We start from the raw sequence: 15,681 nt of genomic DNA, 5'->3' as shown, positions 1-15,681 counted from the left end.
AGATGCTGTTGGATTGTGTTATACTGACAGGTGTTTCTATTATTTTGTCCACCCCATTCATATCAATAAGGGTAGGCTAAATAACAAAAACACCTCTCAGCCTGCAGTGGATTAAACCCAGTACCCTCGAAGTAGCCAACCTACTGCCAAATACAACATTCCTAATCAAAGCCTGGTCTCCGCTAACCTGCTTCAGCCCATCGCTGTGTGACTGACAACGGGCCCAAGAAGAGATCTGAGACAGAATTTTGTTTTTCTGACCCTGCACTGTGCAAAGGTAGCCTGGACCACATTTCAGATGTGTTCACCAATTTATTCATTCATGACAAATAGCAACAGAAAAATGGCGACAGAGCTGCAAGGCTTCTTGTTAGTCGACATCAGGCTTCAACCGCTGGTTCTGACAGGAGAAGCCAATACGGAAGTGCCTTATACTTGCATTCTCTCTACTGGCCAGCAGGGGGCAACTCTTATTATTGCAAAATGTCAGATTGTATGGAAGTCTATGAGAAAAACTAACTTCTCACTTCACACTATTCTTTTTTGTAAATATGAGTTCATGGTCTCAATCGCGAATATACATCATGATGTTCATTTAGTAAGTTATGGAGCATAAAGCAGAGTATGCTTTAGGGGGTTTACTGTGATTGACAGGTCGCTGATGCTACCAGAGCCGTTCATGGCGTCTCTACGTCGCTCCTCCATATTCCAAATATGGTAACTTCCATTCATTGGTCGCAAAAAGCCAAGATGGCGACGGCCAAATTGCCGAACTCGAGGCTTCAAAACGGGATCACACAAACCAATGGTTGACACCACGATGACTACGTCCACTTCTTATGTAGCCTATGGTTAAAATTCAGAAATATTAACCCTTAAATTGAAGAAACCATCACTTGACCCCTCTGATGTCAAGAACTTCAGACCGGTTTCTCTTCTACCCTTTCTATCCAAAACACTTGAACGTGCTGTCTTTAACCAACTGTCTTCCTATCTCCACCAAAACAGCCTTTTGGACCCCCACCAGTCCGGGTTCAAAGTGGGTCACTCGACAGAGACGGCCCTCCTTGCGGTGACAGAGTCGCTTCACGCCGCGAGAGCTAACTCTCTCTCCTCTGTCCTGATTCTCCTGGACTTGTCTGCGGCGTTTGACACTGTGAACCATCAGATCCTCCTCTCCACCCTCGAGGGGATGGGCGTCTCAGGCTCTGCACTCTCCCTGTTTGCATCCTACCTGACGGGTCGATCCTACCAGGTGACCTGGAGGGGGGCCGTATCGGAACCACGCATGCTGACTACGGGGGTTCCGCAAGGGTCAGTCCTGGGCCCCCTTCTCTTCTCGCTCTACACAACACCTCTGGGTTCTGTTATTCGCTCGCATGACTTCTCCTACCATTGTTATGCCGATGACACCCAGCTGGTCTTGTCATTTCCCCCCGGTGACACCCAAGTGGAGACGCGCATCGCTGCGTGTTTGGCTGACATCTCGAAGTGGATGACAACACACCACCTCAAGCTCAACCTAGACAAAACTGAGCTACTGTTCCTCCCGGGGAAGGGTTGCCCGCACCGGGACCTGTCCATCACCATTGATGATACCGTGGTGACGCCAACTCGGACTGCGAGGAACCTGGGTGTGACCCTGGATGACCAACTGTCATTCTCGGCAAACATTTCATCCGTTACACGCTCCTGCAGATTCCTGCTCTACAACATCAGGAGGATTCGTCCCTTCCTGACTGACGAGACGGCGCAGGTTCTCATCCAGGCTCTTGTCATCTCCCGCCTGGACTACTGCAACTCTCTACTCGCCGGAGCCCCGGCGTCGGCCATCAGACCTCTGGAGCTTGTCCAGAAAGCCGCAGCTCGCCTGGTGTTCAATCGCCCCAAGTTCTCCCACACAACTTCCTTTCTCCGTTCTCTACACTGGCTCCCTGTAAGAGCTCGCATCCAGTTTAAGACTCTGGTGCTAGCCTACAGGGCAGTGAAAGGAACAGCTCCTTCCTATCTCCAGGCCATGGTCAAGCCTTACACCCCCGCCCGACCACTTCGCTCTGCTGCCTCGGGGCGATTGGTTGCCCCGTCGCTCAGAGGTCCTGGCGGCCGATCGACCCGGTCACGGCTGTTTTCTGTTCTGGCCCCACAGTGGTGGAATGAACTTCCCACTGATGTCAGGACAGTGGAGTCGCTGCCCATCTTTCGGCGCAGGCTGAAAACCCACCTCTTCAGGAAGTGCTACCCTGAGCCTTCCACTTAGCACTTATTGTTTTCATACTAGCTTGTTGCACTTATTGTATTCATATTACTTATAGCACCAACTGTTTTTCTTGTTTCTGCACTGTACTTTGGCTCTGAGTTATGCTCTGCTTCATGCTCTTAGATGCTTGTTTGGAAAAGGAAATGGACTTATGACTTATGGTGACAAGTAGTTCTTTTGATTACCAATGTTGAAAGCACTTATTGTAAGTCGCTTTGGATAAAAGCGTCTGCTAAATGACTGTAATGTAATGTAAATGTAATGTAAATTGACACCTCTTCTGTCTTTGTGAAAAACAAAGATCGTAAAAGTTAACTGCTACTGAAGGTTTGGCTGAAAATGACGTCAGCGGAATAGTCGCTCGCGAAACCAAATGAACCTCCTCACCCTTCCATTGACAAATCAGTGGACATGAAAAAGCCAGCCGTAGTTAGTTAATTCTCTTCCATCTTATTCTATTCAGCCCTAATAATGTTTCCTCATCAACTCCTACCTGTGAAGACGGAGGTGCTGACCACTTTGCTCTCCTGACTCCCTCTGACAGCGTTGAGGCTGATCTCGTATTCTGTAGCAGGAAACAGGCTGGACAAGGTGTAGTTGGTCACATCGCTGTCGATCACCACGCTGTCCACTCGACCTGCAGGAGACATCAGAACTGTTGCTATCGCTCCGATCTTACATTTCTTCAGCTGCAAGGTATACAGTGCTGTTTAACTGGTGTGCGCTTTGAATCGCGGGGCTAAACATTTAATTTAATTAATTTGTATGCAATAATTATTCAATACATAATTTTAATTAAGACTAAAATTACATTTCACTGATAAAATGTTATCAATTAATTAGGTACAACAGTGTGTGTAACAGGGTTCCCTGCTACAAAATATCTTACATCAGAGAGACCTGCTACAACAAATGCCATGTTCATTTAGCTGAAACATGAGAACGCAGAGTGCCGGCGTGTATGCGGACGTAATAGACACCATGTTATTATAATGCAATGAAGACAGGCGTAAAAGAAAGAATATGCTACCTCTGGCTGATTGGTAGGACAGTTTATAGTATTCAAATGGAGCCAGTGGTTTGATCCAAGAGATAGTCACTGCGTCTTCCGTCACATCTGACACAGTCATCTCTTTAGGTGGGTCCATGCCTGGAAGGGAGATGATGTGTGTTAGCAATGAATCAAAATGGCCCACAATGGAAAGCATGGGAGAATTTACTCTGATCCCAGAGGTACAATAGGAGCACATTACAAAGAGAGTTCAGGAATCTACATAAAGATCTAAAGGATCAGTGGTCTTGAATACAAAAGTAGTTAAGGAACCCTTGCTTTGTCCATTTTTTAATCTCCTCTTCATTACATTTACATAAACAGACCTGTCCTTGGTCTGTTAAAGCACACACATTTACAAATAAATAAACGCCATCAAACGATACTCCAGTAGAGAACACAATAGGCAGCATTAGACTGAGCAAAGCTTACCCAGAGGAGATTTACCCCCCCGTAGACAATTTGCTTTATGTGTCTCCTGAGACTATATCGAGCAGCCATGGAAAAGGTTAGGGCGAAAACAATGTGAGCAAACAATTAAACTGGTGACAGGTCCTTAGCTGCAAGAGAAAAGAAATAGCGGGATAAAGAAAGTTAGAGAGGGGGAAAGCAAAAGACAAAAAAGGGTGGAGGAGATTAAAAGATCACTTCCATCTCTTGGTGTGGACAAGAGGCGAAACAGGAGGCGCATGTAAACCAACTGCTCTGCTCCTCTTTTAAAATAATAATGGCTATTATTCACAAGCAGAGGGGGCAATTTATAACTCCTGGGCTTGAACTCATTTAAATTCAACCTTTATGACATACAGTAGAAGCATTTATATTTGTTGGGATTATTTATGCATGTGCATGCGTATCTGACTAATAATTGCCTTGGCCAGAATAACGGCAGAAAATTTGCATTTTCTCATGAAGCTTCCTGAGAGGGTCTGAATGGGAGCAGTTGCAGAATAATTCGGTCAGCGACATCTATCGCTATTGACCTGAAACCCCCTCCCCCCCAGAAGAACACAATTCAATTTGCACTGTGTAAGTATAATAAATGAACGTAGCCGTCAAGCTGAGTGACATTAAGGCACCCTTTGAACTGACCACAGAGTGACTATCAAAGTCTGGTAAATAACAAACCACCTACTGTATCTGGTTAAAAAATTGGGCCGCAGAAAATTTCAAATGCAACACTAAAAGCATACCTAATTACACAGGGAAAGACAGAGTGCAGTCTCCATCAGCGCTCGCATTCAAACATGCGAGATCAAAGCATTACCGCAGTCTAAAGACAGGTGCAGGAAATACTGTACATCTGTTTCATAATCCCTGTCTAATTTCACCCTCAAAATCTGCTCAGCATCATGTGTGGGTGAATGTAAAGAGAGAGAGAGTGCTCGAAGCTGCCAAGGTATTATATGAAACTGGCATAGTAATTAGATGACAGCATGCAGGTGTCTCTGGTACTGATGCAAAGTTATTATCTCTATTGTTCAATGCTCACTTTCACCTCTCCTCTGCATTTGTCTTCAGTCCTCTCGTTTCTCTTTTGGTCATTTTCCTTTCTTCCTAATTTTGCCCACTGTCTCTTTCTCAGGCAGGTTGTTCCACTGACCCTCTTCTCATTCATTCTCTTCCCAGATGTAATTAGTGCACTCATAATCAAAAGAAATGTTTCTGAGAGCCGCTTCTGACAAGAAACCAATTAGCAGCAAAAAGAAAATGACATGGTAATACTGTGTAATATGTTAACAAAGACAGAGAAAGGTGTGAAGGATCATTGCGGCGCAGTTGGAGGATATCAATCAAAAGAAATGGAGAGAAACGATAGAGAAACTGTAAATGAGCGAGCGGAGAGAGAATAAAGGGAAGCCTAAAAGGAAAAGACTAAATTCAAATGGATATACAGAAAACAGTACAAAGCACAAGACTTCTTCTCTTACACTACAGTAACAATATGAGCTCTGCCCACACATTGCACCTTTCCTCTCCCTCTCTCATTCTTCTTCCCTCTGTCCTTGTCTGTATTAGAACATGTCTCAAATACCCCTAAATGTTATGATTGCCAATGGGTTTAGAATGAACACAAAATAGCACTGGATCATTATACACGCTGGCTATAGACACAAACTCCATCCGTGTGGCAAACCTCAGTCATCTGATACCACAGGAGAATAAAACAAGCGTGTAGTTTTGGTGCTGTGTCTGTAAGTCTGGCAAAGAATTAGAAAAGAAACACCTCCAAGGCAGATCTCTAATTACAAAACTCATTCTGCTGTGGTTCTGTGCAAATCAGATGCTAAAACAGCATTTTTGCAAATACATATTCATTCAAAATCACTTTGTGTTAACATTTCTTATGCCAATTTATCTCCTTTTTAGTTCCCCACTTTACCTCACACTTGCTACAGTATTTCCCCACTTTCTTTCTCTTTTTCTACTGATTCCAACCTCGGATTATTCTCCTTCATCCTAAATAGGATTCAAGGACATTCCAGTTCCTCCTGTTTCAACAAACCCTAAAAAGAAGAGTAGTTATAGTTTCTCTTTTGTGAGGATTTGCTGCATTTTCAGTCTTAAGTCTACAGTAAATTGAATATCTGAGCTTTAGGTGTTATGATGGACATAGTTTAACCATTGTCTGACATTTTATAGACCAAACAACCAATCAATTTGCACATTAATTTATAATGTAAATAATTGTTAGTTGCAGCCTTAAATGTGATATTAAGTTCATAGGTACAGAAAAATTCATCCATGCATTGACAAACACCATGATGCAAGTTTGCACGACTACTAAAACAGATCATATAAGCATTTATTATGCTGTTCATGCTTATTTATCCTTGTGTGTGTCTTCCCTGAGTTACCTTTCATACCACTTACACATGAAATGAAGCAGCTCACCTGTAGTGAGTGATGCTGTAATGGGCTCAGAGGTAACGTCCCCCTGTATCGTGATTAGACTGACGGTGTACTGAGTGGACGGCAGCAGGCCCTGGACCAGTGACCTCGTCTTGGAGCCGTCCAGCGTCACCTTAGAGGTGTCGGTCCCATCTGCGGAGCTGTAGCTCAGGATGAAGAGGTCAGCAGGCGGTGCTGGGGCGCTCCACGCCACCGACACCGAGTCTGAAGTCACCTCTGACAAGTAGAGGTGGGTCACGGGCCTGATTCCTGGAGGAACGGGGGGGTTATAAGGTCACCGCAGAGTTTTCAAGGACAGGTAGAAAGCCGACCGCAAGCAAGAAACAGCGGTGAAAAAAAAAGGAAAAAGAGATAACAGCTGCCATCGTTATGGAGATGACAGACAAGCAATGTCAGTGACGGATGGAAGCGGTCCTGGATGGTTTAATAGATCGTTTATAATAAAGTTGAGAAAATTAGCCTTGGGCGTAATCTTGATGGGGCAGGTGAGAGTCAGAGAAGACCACATTCATGTGGAAGTGATGATTTAATTGGTCTTTAAAAAAAGGGAAGTGATGAGATTATCCGCCGTAAAGATGAAGATGTGATGGGACGGTTCACAATAAGGAAATGGAGGAATGATGATGATGATAGCAGATGCCGTTGTCAAAATGTATGACCTGGACAGGAGATGATGTAATGAATATGAACCAGTGTAGCAGATGATTGCAGCAACAAATGCAACATGATTGGAATTTAATTAACCATGTGTGGACGTATAAATAGTCGGGAAGATGCAGTAACATTGACTTCACCTTTTCTGATCTATCCAGATTAAACTGTGGAGTTCTATTTGTAATCAATCATCATTGGAAACCTGCGCAGTTAACACTGGTCTGCAATTAAATTCTTCTTCTCTTGTATTGGCCACATTCAGCAACTGTAGACATGCTTTACAGCAGTCAACAGAAAATGGATATCACGTAAACCCCCATAGTGGCATCCTTGTGTGGAAGCCAGGAGAAGATGTAGTACAAATGATCCAAGGAGACACTCATCCAAAAAGGCTTTATAGCAGCAATAGTGGTCAAAAACACAACATGGCTTGGCTTTAATCTTGGATGAAACATTGCAGTAGAAGGAGGGTCCGTTTAATGTGATGGCCGTGCTGGTGGTGGTTATGGAGAAGATGCCGTTGATCAAGATGATGATACATCTTTTGTAGAGTTACTAGTGCCTAAAAAGCCAGTAAACTGCAGCTACAATGACCACACAGAGGCAATGTACAGTATAGGTAATATGAATTGAGGACTCTGTAGGTTTTAATGATGCTTTTACAGATAAAGGTCGGAATACTAATTACGAGAAGTGTGACTTGGCCTGTGAAAAAAGACTGTATAATGTCTGCTCTGTCTCTAAAGAAATTTGATGTTATTGCAGTTTTCGATTTGGGCTTGTGGACTTGCTCTATGGATGCATTGAAATGTTGTAACAGTCAAACCTTCTTGGCTTCATGCGCCACTGAGGCCGAGGCTCTGACGCTGCATCCAGTTGCCTTCTCATGCATCTATGGGCAACAAAGATCTAATGAAAAAATGCTAGTATGTGTTGCATTATGGGAAAACTATGGGAACTATGGACCAAGAGTTAGGATATCGTGGCCTTGCAAGCTAAAATAAAGTACATTTCTCCTTATGGAATGGTTTCCACTTGTGCTGCTAGTAGTATTACAAAACCTTACCTAGAACCTAGAATAAGAATAAATGAATAAGCAAACAAAGTAATCCATTATAATGAGATGTAAATTAATACATATTGTAAATGAGCAATCCTCTAGTGCTTTCTGGGTGATCGAGTGTAAAAACACAACTGCAACGATAAATGAATAATGATAGGTTTGCAGACAATTTCTTACAGCAAGTGGCAGAGTTCATATTCAGTGACAAAGAGATCAGGTTTGGGAAGAGACACCTGGAGCTGATCTCCTCATCAGGGAGGTGAAGAAATGGCAAGCAGGGAAGCGGATCTTGGAGACCATGCTGAGAGAGGAGCTGAGTCTCTTCTCCCCAAGACCTCCAGGGTGGGACTCAGTCGGCTAGCGGCCTGGCTGAGATAGTTTATTTTTCTAGTTTTGCCTTGGTTTACTTTGAGTTATATGGATATATTGATCAAAGTTCAAGATCAAACTTTTTTCCCCCTGGTGATGAGTTCACCTGAGCGCAGGCAGACAGATGTTGCCAATATGGCCAAATGAACAGTGGATGAGCAGATGACAGGTAATTCATTATTTTTCCTCTGATTCTCTTCATCTGTCTTTGTATCAGTCTCTCATCTCTCCTCTCCAGATGGTTCGAGATGCGTTACTTAAAAAAGCCACCGCTAACAAAAGATGATGATGATGGTCGTGATGGTGACAACTGCCACGACGGTCACAGTGGAGGAGCACAGAGACGATGATGGTGATGATGAGAGTGGTGAAGAAAAAGAGTGACAAATCTGTCAGAAGGTAAGCTTGTGCCTATCAATCCGACGCCATGCTTCGTGCAACTGATAATCACATCAGGCTTTCTGTAGATGTAACAAAGAACCAACAGCGGCGGGTAGATTGACAGGCAATCCCACATTTAGTTGGACAGCTACACACAACTTGTGATAGAAATTCTCAGAGAAAGAGGGAACATCAAGCTGAGAAAGAAGAGCAGCGCAAGCGAGAGAATGTGGTGTTGAAAAGAAATCAGAACAAACAGAGACACAAACACATTCGGATGCAAAACGGAGGAGCAATTACGGAACACTTGTAACAAGCTCATTAGCTGATGTGAATAATTTACCTCCTAATTGCTTCTTCAATGCCTTTTAACGTCTTCCATTTTCTTTTAGTGTGACTCACCTTACCTGCTGCCACACTTTAGTTCATTATATTCACTGTTCAACTTCATTACGCGACACTGTTGTTCAAACTGTTCCACAGCTTTGTGCGGTAATAGGCTGATCTTTCATGTCATTATCTGAGCAAAGAAAACACTGGAGTGAATTTATCTTAGCGCTGTCTGATAATTGAGTGGATTAGCAGCTGTACTGCAACCTTGATCCTCGAGAAAAAAGTTTCTATCCAACTGTAGCAAAGACAAGGGAGACAAAAATAACACTGTCTACCTGTTTGAGTACATAACACTTGAATAGACTGTCTACCTGTGAACGCATCTATGGTAGCTGCAGTGCTCTGCTGCCTTCCTCTTCTTGCTGCCACAGTGATGGTGTACTCAGTACCGGGCTCGAGGTCGATCAGAGTGGTGGTGGTTACATCTTTAGGCACATTCAGCTGGAAAAGGAACGACACAGTTAAATCACTTATATAGCGCTTTTCACAGACATAAGTCACAACAAGGTCATAGCCTTGTTTTGGGCGTCTGTGTACAGTATATACACATCCATGCATAGCACTTTATATTCAACGTTCATCTGTTCACTTCTTTACCTCAGCGGTGACGCCAGAGGAGGATGTGTAGGTGACCTTGTAATGGTCGATGGGGCCCTGGACCACGCCCCACACCAGAGTGATGGTGTTGTCGGTCGAAGCCATCACAGTTAGATCCAGGGGCACATCCAGACCTAATTTAAAGGAAGCAAGGTTTAAGAAAACACAGCCTCTTAAATGCTTTCCAACAAAAATGTGGAAAAGAAAGAACACCCAGCATGAGCACATTAACACTGTCATTTACCCCCCTGAGTGGGTGTGTACCGACAGGGTGAGGTGATTTAAGATATTACATGACATGCCAGTTACCTTCCTACTCATCCATGACAAATGACTAATTTGAGTGTAAACAGTGCATGGGATATTAGCTTTTGATATTTACCTTAATGGTTGTTTTTTGCTACATGCACCTGTCACTCAGGACACTTTTATGTGTGTGAAAATAATTTATTCTTCTTTCGATCACAATTAAGAACTTTTCCATCCAAGTGTCTTCATGTGCACCACTGTGAAAAGTTCACAAATCTTTATTTCTGTCGACAACTAAAGTCGACAGAAATGTTATGTTCTGGTATGTTTTCTGTTTGTTGCTCTCTTGCCTCATTCTCTTATGGTTTATAGTTTTGTATTCCGCACAGACAGAAAAGAAAGGAAAAGCAGCTGTTGAATGTCACATCCTAAAATTTTCCTTTATAAAATGTGTTGATGGAAACATTTTAGTTTGGTGAAATGTCAGCGATGTGCTCCAACACTGTGCAACATTTTAGCAGAAAAATAACGAATTCTTCCATATATCTACTGCATATCCTCGTCTTTGATGCAGCAATGACATCAAAAGCAGGACCGTTACTGATTGGAATGTAAGAGTCAGCTTCTTCCTCTGTATTAACATAATGATCTCACAGTCTGTGTTTAATCTTTTTGTATTGGTTTTCTTCTCATGATTGTCATTTTCTTTCCTGCAGAAATGACCCAACTTGCCCACTGGCTCATCAATGTTTAATTCTCATTTAGTCCTCTACTGCAACCCTCAATGTTTTGGGAGCTTCTTGTCAAATAGACTTTTTGGGGGGAAAAGTAAGACGGAAGGAACTTCAACTAAATCCACTCTTAGTTGAAATGATGCTTTGAGCTTTCAGCAACTCAAACTTAGCAGACAGGAGATGTTGTCATATTATTTAAAGCTATTTGAAAATGACGTGATAGCTGAATTTCATTTTTTAAGTTCAAAGAGAATGCACAAAATTGTGGGATAGAAAGTGCTTGTTCATAAAACAAATGGAGGCATAATTTAGCAAAGTGCAAAAATACTTTCAGCCATTAAAATGATTGCAACTGGAGAAAAGATGTTCTTGACAGTCAACGTTACGGGGAAGATTATTGAAGCACCTCTGTGCACTAACATTTCAAACAGAAGGTTAAATGGGATCTTTTTTGTCTCTCCGCCTAAACACAATAAAAATTCAAATAGCCGATCAAGTGCTGAGGTAAAGAGAGGGCCATTAGCAATTAATGGTATTCATTATTACAGCTTTACAATTCCGTAATGGGAACTTTGACCCGAGCTGGTGATATAAAACTCCCTCTCCCTAAAATAGCACAAGCCTTGCCAAAATCTGATATGCTTAATGCCACTAAAATGGCTTTTAATGGTTGGAACAGGAGCACTGACCCGCAGCACAAACTGAGAATTACACATATAATAACAAACATGGCCAACCAGCCTGCTGTGAAGCTTTCTAGTACAACGCTGCTGTGATTCACTTAGTGTGTTTTTACTTGCATCAGTGGAGTCTCAACAGTAATCCACTCACCCGTCCTGGCGTTCATTGTTGCCGGTGTACTCTGGTTGCTACCTTTCATGGCAGAAATGCCGATCCCGTACTCTGTGCCTGGCAGCAGGTCTGAGGCACAAAGACACAAAAGCGGTTAGTAATTTAACACACGATATAGCAAGACGGAACATCACACAGACTCGTTTCATCACACAGACTCGTTTCGCACTCGCCTTCTGAAGCAGAGTGCATGTCAATTACATTGTAGTTTCTCATAGCCCAAATTAGCTCTCCATTGGTGATGAGGTCATGGCAAATTTACATGTACATGAGTGTGATTTCTGAAGAAATGTGCTTTTTTTTTTGCCAACAGCATAATTGATCAGTTTAAAATCAATTCAGTACATCCCCAGAGATTCTCAAGCTACAGAAATAAGGTAATGAGGAATAGCAATGAGCGAGAGTGTGACAGAGATTATTAGTAGGGAGAAAGTGAGAGTGACAGAGAAGGAATGAGGGTGGTGGCAGCATCGATTGCAATGGCCCAACACAATAACACAAGGACCTTTTCCGTCTATTCTTATGCCGGCTGTGCCCTTTCCAGCGCTGTGGCCTTTCAGAAAAAAAACATCCCAGCTGACCCCTTCTTTCTGACAGCCTTTCAATACGCCCGCAGGACAACAAGCGTTTCTATAGATACAATCAGTAGTCCCGTCAGCCAAATGTTAGCTCTGGAGATAATCCCGCCATGTAAAACACAAGGGCACTTGCCTGCTTCTTCAGTACACATTAGATGCATTGCGATAATACTCAAGGCATTAGCAAAAAAACATTGACCCAAGCAAAAGACCCCCATTCAATAACAATAGACTAACAACAAATGAATAAGCAAATGAAAGAAAACACAACACATGACTTGTCATTGCTTACCTGTGAGGGAGGTCTTAGTGGTGGCTCCCTCATTGCGTGGTACAATGACTTTATCATACTGGTCTCCTGCTAAAGTGCTGTACACAACCTGGTAGCCCTCCACCTACATTTAAACATATACATTTAAACACTTACAATACCAAACTTTTTTTTATCAAAATGAAGGGAATACAAAGCTTTCACTATGAGCCAAAGCAGCTTTGCATTGGTTCATAGAATAAATGGTTTATTTTGCATTAGCACAGCATGATATCTGTCTCTCTGCCAACACTCTGCAGAATCATGAGGATGAATACATTTGTAGTGCTAACAGGCATCATGACAGACTAGCTTCATAAGTCTGGTTGTGTAGTTAGTGAAGCCCTGGACATATATTTGTGACTACTGAGTGAAACAACGTGATTTACCACATTTTCAGTCAGAGTAAAACACTCAGTGACCACTTGAACCCAGTAAATGTGTTCGTATTGACATTTACCAAGCGGACTAAATGCAGACCGACCTGTGTGTGATGAAAAAGTGCTAAATACAACAAGACAAGAATTTAGATAATTGGGAACAATAAACCCTAAAAAGTATGCAGGAAGGGTCATGGAGGGTTGGAGAATGTCCAGGGATTTAGGGCAATTTGGTTGTTATTTTTACAAAAGAGACATAATTATCATACTCTCTCTGATATGAAGGGCACCTAAGGTTGTGCTGAGACACTGTGGAGGCTTTGAAGTATTTCAGGATAGTCCACTACAAAATAAACACTTATGTAACCTACTGTATATCACAATATAAAAATGCTTCATTAGTCTTGCAATAAAAATGTACTTTGGTAAAAGTACAGAGTCATATTCAGCAAACTGCACTTAAAAGAATCAATAGTTAAAGTACTAATATTTTATCTATACAGGCCTAATTCAATGTCTATTTTGGATTATTATAACGATTACATTGCATAATATTTCATATGTCCTTATGTTTTGTATGTAAAATCTTAATCTGCAAAGTAATTAACATTGTTAGTGGACTAGAAAATACATATACAATGTGCAAAATACTATACAGCTAAAGTACCACAAAAATGTATGTAAATACAAAACCAGTAAATAGTAAAAGTACATGTACTTAATTACTCTTCACCACCAATAGCTGCATATAACTTGCAAACTTCATTTTACCAGATCAAGACCATTTACTACATCAGAATACAGGCAGACGACACAACAAACTTTCTTTTACTTAAGATTCATACCCGACCTGTTCATCACTGAAATGGGTTGAAAAACAAACTATGAAAATGAACTGCAAATGCTTTTCGACCCAGGTCTAATTACCTCAGCCTCACTGTTGTCCCATTCAAGCTCCAGGGTGGTGGAGCTCTTGGATACGAGCCGCAGGTTCTTGGGGGCATCGATCTCTGAGAAGAACGATAAAGCTGACAATGTTGGGGACACTGAGACCAATTCTCAGGGATTGTGAACAAGTAAACATCAGTGGTTTGAACATCATCAGTCACAGATACAGTTCGTTATCAACTGTTAATTACTATAGTTGATCTGTATGTATAATGACATCATTTACTGTACATCAGTTGCTATACATGTCTGTTTAAAATATTTTTTAACCATGTTAGCAATTCTATAAATATTTTACTCAAGATGTAGCTGAAAGTGATGTCATTTTGATGAAGTTCACTTGTTGTTTACACTCAAAAGAGATTACCATAATGTTTCCACAAATGTACTTTCTTCTGCACAAACAAATCAATAATTACCTTGAACAGATGTTCATTTTCATATATATACAATATAAATAAACCGTATGTTTTACATTTGGCCATATGTCATGAACTGTTCTACCCTCAGAGGCAGGCAGAGGATCACACGCACCACTATCACACCACTATCTACTTGCTGTCGGACCTCACCGGTAGTAAATTCAGTGGAAATAGAGCCGCTCTCATTTCCTTTTCTCACTCCACTCACGGACACCTCGTAACGTGAGCCGGGACGCAGAACCTGTGGAACAAAACAACAACAACACAGGGACAGTTTAGTCTGTGTAATCTCTTTGCATGGACATTTTTTGTTTAATCTCCAGACACAGATGGAAGGCAGACTCTGGGATCAGATAATTTAACAAGCATGACAAACGTACACACACACCCACACACACAATATATTTATGAGTACAATGTGATAACCCCAAAGCCAACTCTCAACCCAAAGATAAATGGTTTAAGTTGTGAGGACTGGCTTTTCTGTCCCCAGATGGCAGGTGAGTCCACATATTTGTGTCCGTATGATCAGATCTGCGACAACACAACGGGATTAATTGCACACACATGCCACCGCTCACCTGCAGGGAGTACTGGCTGAGTGTGGGCTGGAGGCGGAAGGTGGTCCGTGGGCCCTCTCCTCCCACCAGGCCGTAACGTAACACAATCTGATCAATCTTTGCTTTTGGGGGTGTCCACTCCACAAACGCTACGGTGTCCGACACATCCCGCACAATCAGCTGAGTGGGGCCATCAATCACTGCGAAAAAAACAAGGACAGAAGAAGAATTATTGAGAGTCCTGTTGCAATGTGTTCTTTACCTCACGATCTATTGCTGCACTTTTTCTAAATTGATCTAGGGATTGTTTGACATTTTTGTACACAATCTAACACCTGATATTTGGTTGGATAGTTAGTTAGTGGTAAGTTAGTCAAACCTTTTTTGATAATTTGTGCTTAGGTAGGGATGCAACTTACAATTATTTTCATTATCAGAATGATCAGCTGATGATTTTCTCAATTCATTATTTTGACAATAAAAATAGTGAAAAATGCCTGTGACATTTTCATTAAGTCCAAAGTGATTGCTTGTTTTGTCCAACTAACGCTCCAAAACCGTGATAAATTCAGTTCACTGTGTTTCCCATATTTCTGGCTTGTGATCCCTTAAAATAAAGCAGTGTTTACATGCGTTCCCTCTCACTCGAGGTGTCAGGTATCTAAAAGTTACTAGTTTGACATCTAATCTTTTGAGATTGTCCCATTTGAATATATTTTTAAGGCCAAAAAAGTCTGATATTTTACAAGAAACTAAGATAGATTTGAAATAAGAATTACATTTTGTGTAGCAGAAGTAACCCAGATTTATGTTGTGACCCATTGCAGGGGTTCGTGAATCACTAACGATTAAGAAAAATAATTGCCGCCTCACGGTTGTGTGCCTCGGCCAACCAGTCATTTTACATCCATGTCTGTAATAAATGTCATCACTTCATAATTTTATCCTAATTGACATTTTTCTGAAATTA

General features: G+C 41.8%; 1 protein-coding gene across 2 annotated transcripts in view; it reads right to left on the bottom strand.

The window, feature by feature from the left end:
* The window catches only part of tnr (tenascin R (restrictin, janusin)), a 162,022-nt gene that overhangs the window by 33,944 nt on the left and 112,397 nt on the right, over positions 1–15,681 (bottom strand). For both annotated transcript variants that reach the window (XM_068738269.1, XM_068738270.1), the window contains 10 exons: positions 14,733–14,911; positions 14,302–14,392; positions 13,709–13,809; positions 12,384–12,486; positions 11,493–11,582; positions 9,679–9,812; positions 9,393–9,522; positions 6,204–6,470; positions 3,288–3,407; positions 2,751–2,894 (listed from right to left, as the gene is read on the bottom strand). In XM_068738269.1, the coding sequence (XP_068594370.1) occupies positions 2,751–2,894; positions 3,288–3,407; positions 6,204–6,470; positions 9,393–9,522; positions 9,679–9,812; positions 11,493–11,582; positions 12,384–12,486; positions 13,709–13,809; positions 14,302–14,392; positions 14,733–14,911 (1,359 nt within the window). The remainder of the gene's footprint in view (positions 1–2,750; positions 2,895–3,287; positions 3,408–6,203; positions 6,471–9,392; positions 9,523–9,678; positions 9,813–11,492; positions 11,583–12,383; positions 12,487–13,708; positions 13,810–14,301; positions 14,393–14,732; positions 14,912–15,681) is intronic.

The sequence above is a fragment of the Cebidichthys violaceus genome, unplaced genomic scaffold, assembly GCF_023349555.1.
Source record: "Cebidichthys violaceus isolate CVI_PGR_0920_01 unplaced genomic scaffold, fCebVio1.0.p SCAF_8, whole genome shotgun sequence".
Taxonomy (NCBI): Eukaryota; Metazoa; Chordata; class Actinopteri; order Perciformes; family Stichaeidae; genus Cebidichthys; species Cebidichthys violaceus.
The sequence above is the reverse complement of the archived record's forward strand: the minus strand, read 5'-3'. Positions and strand labels throughout refer to the sequence as shown.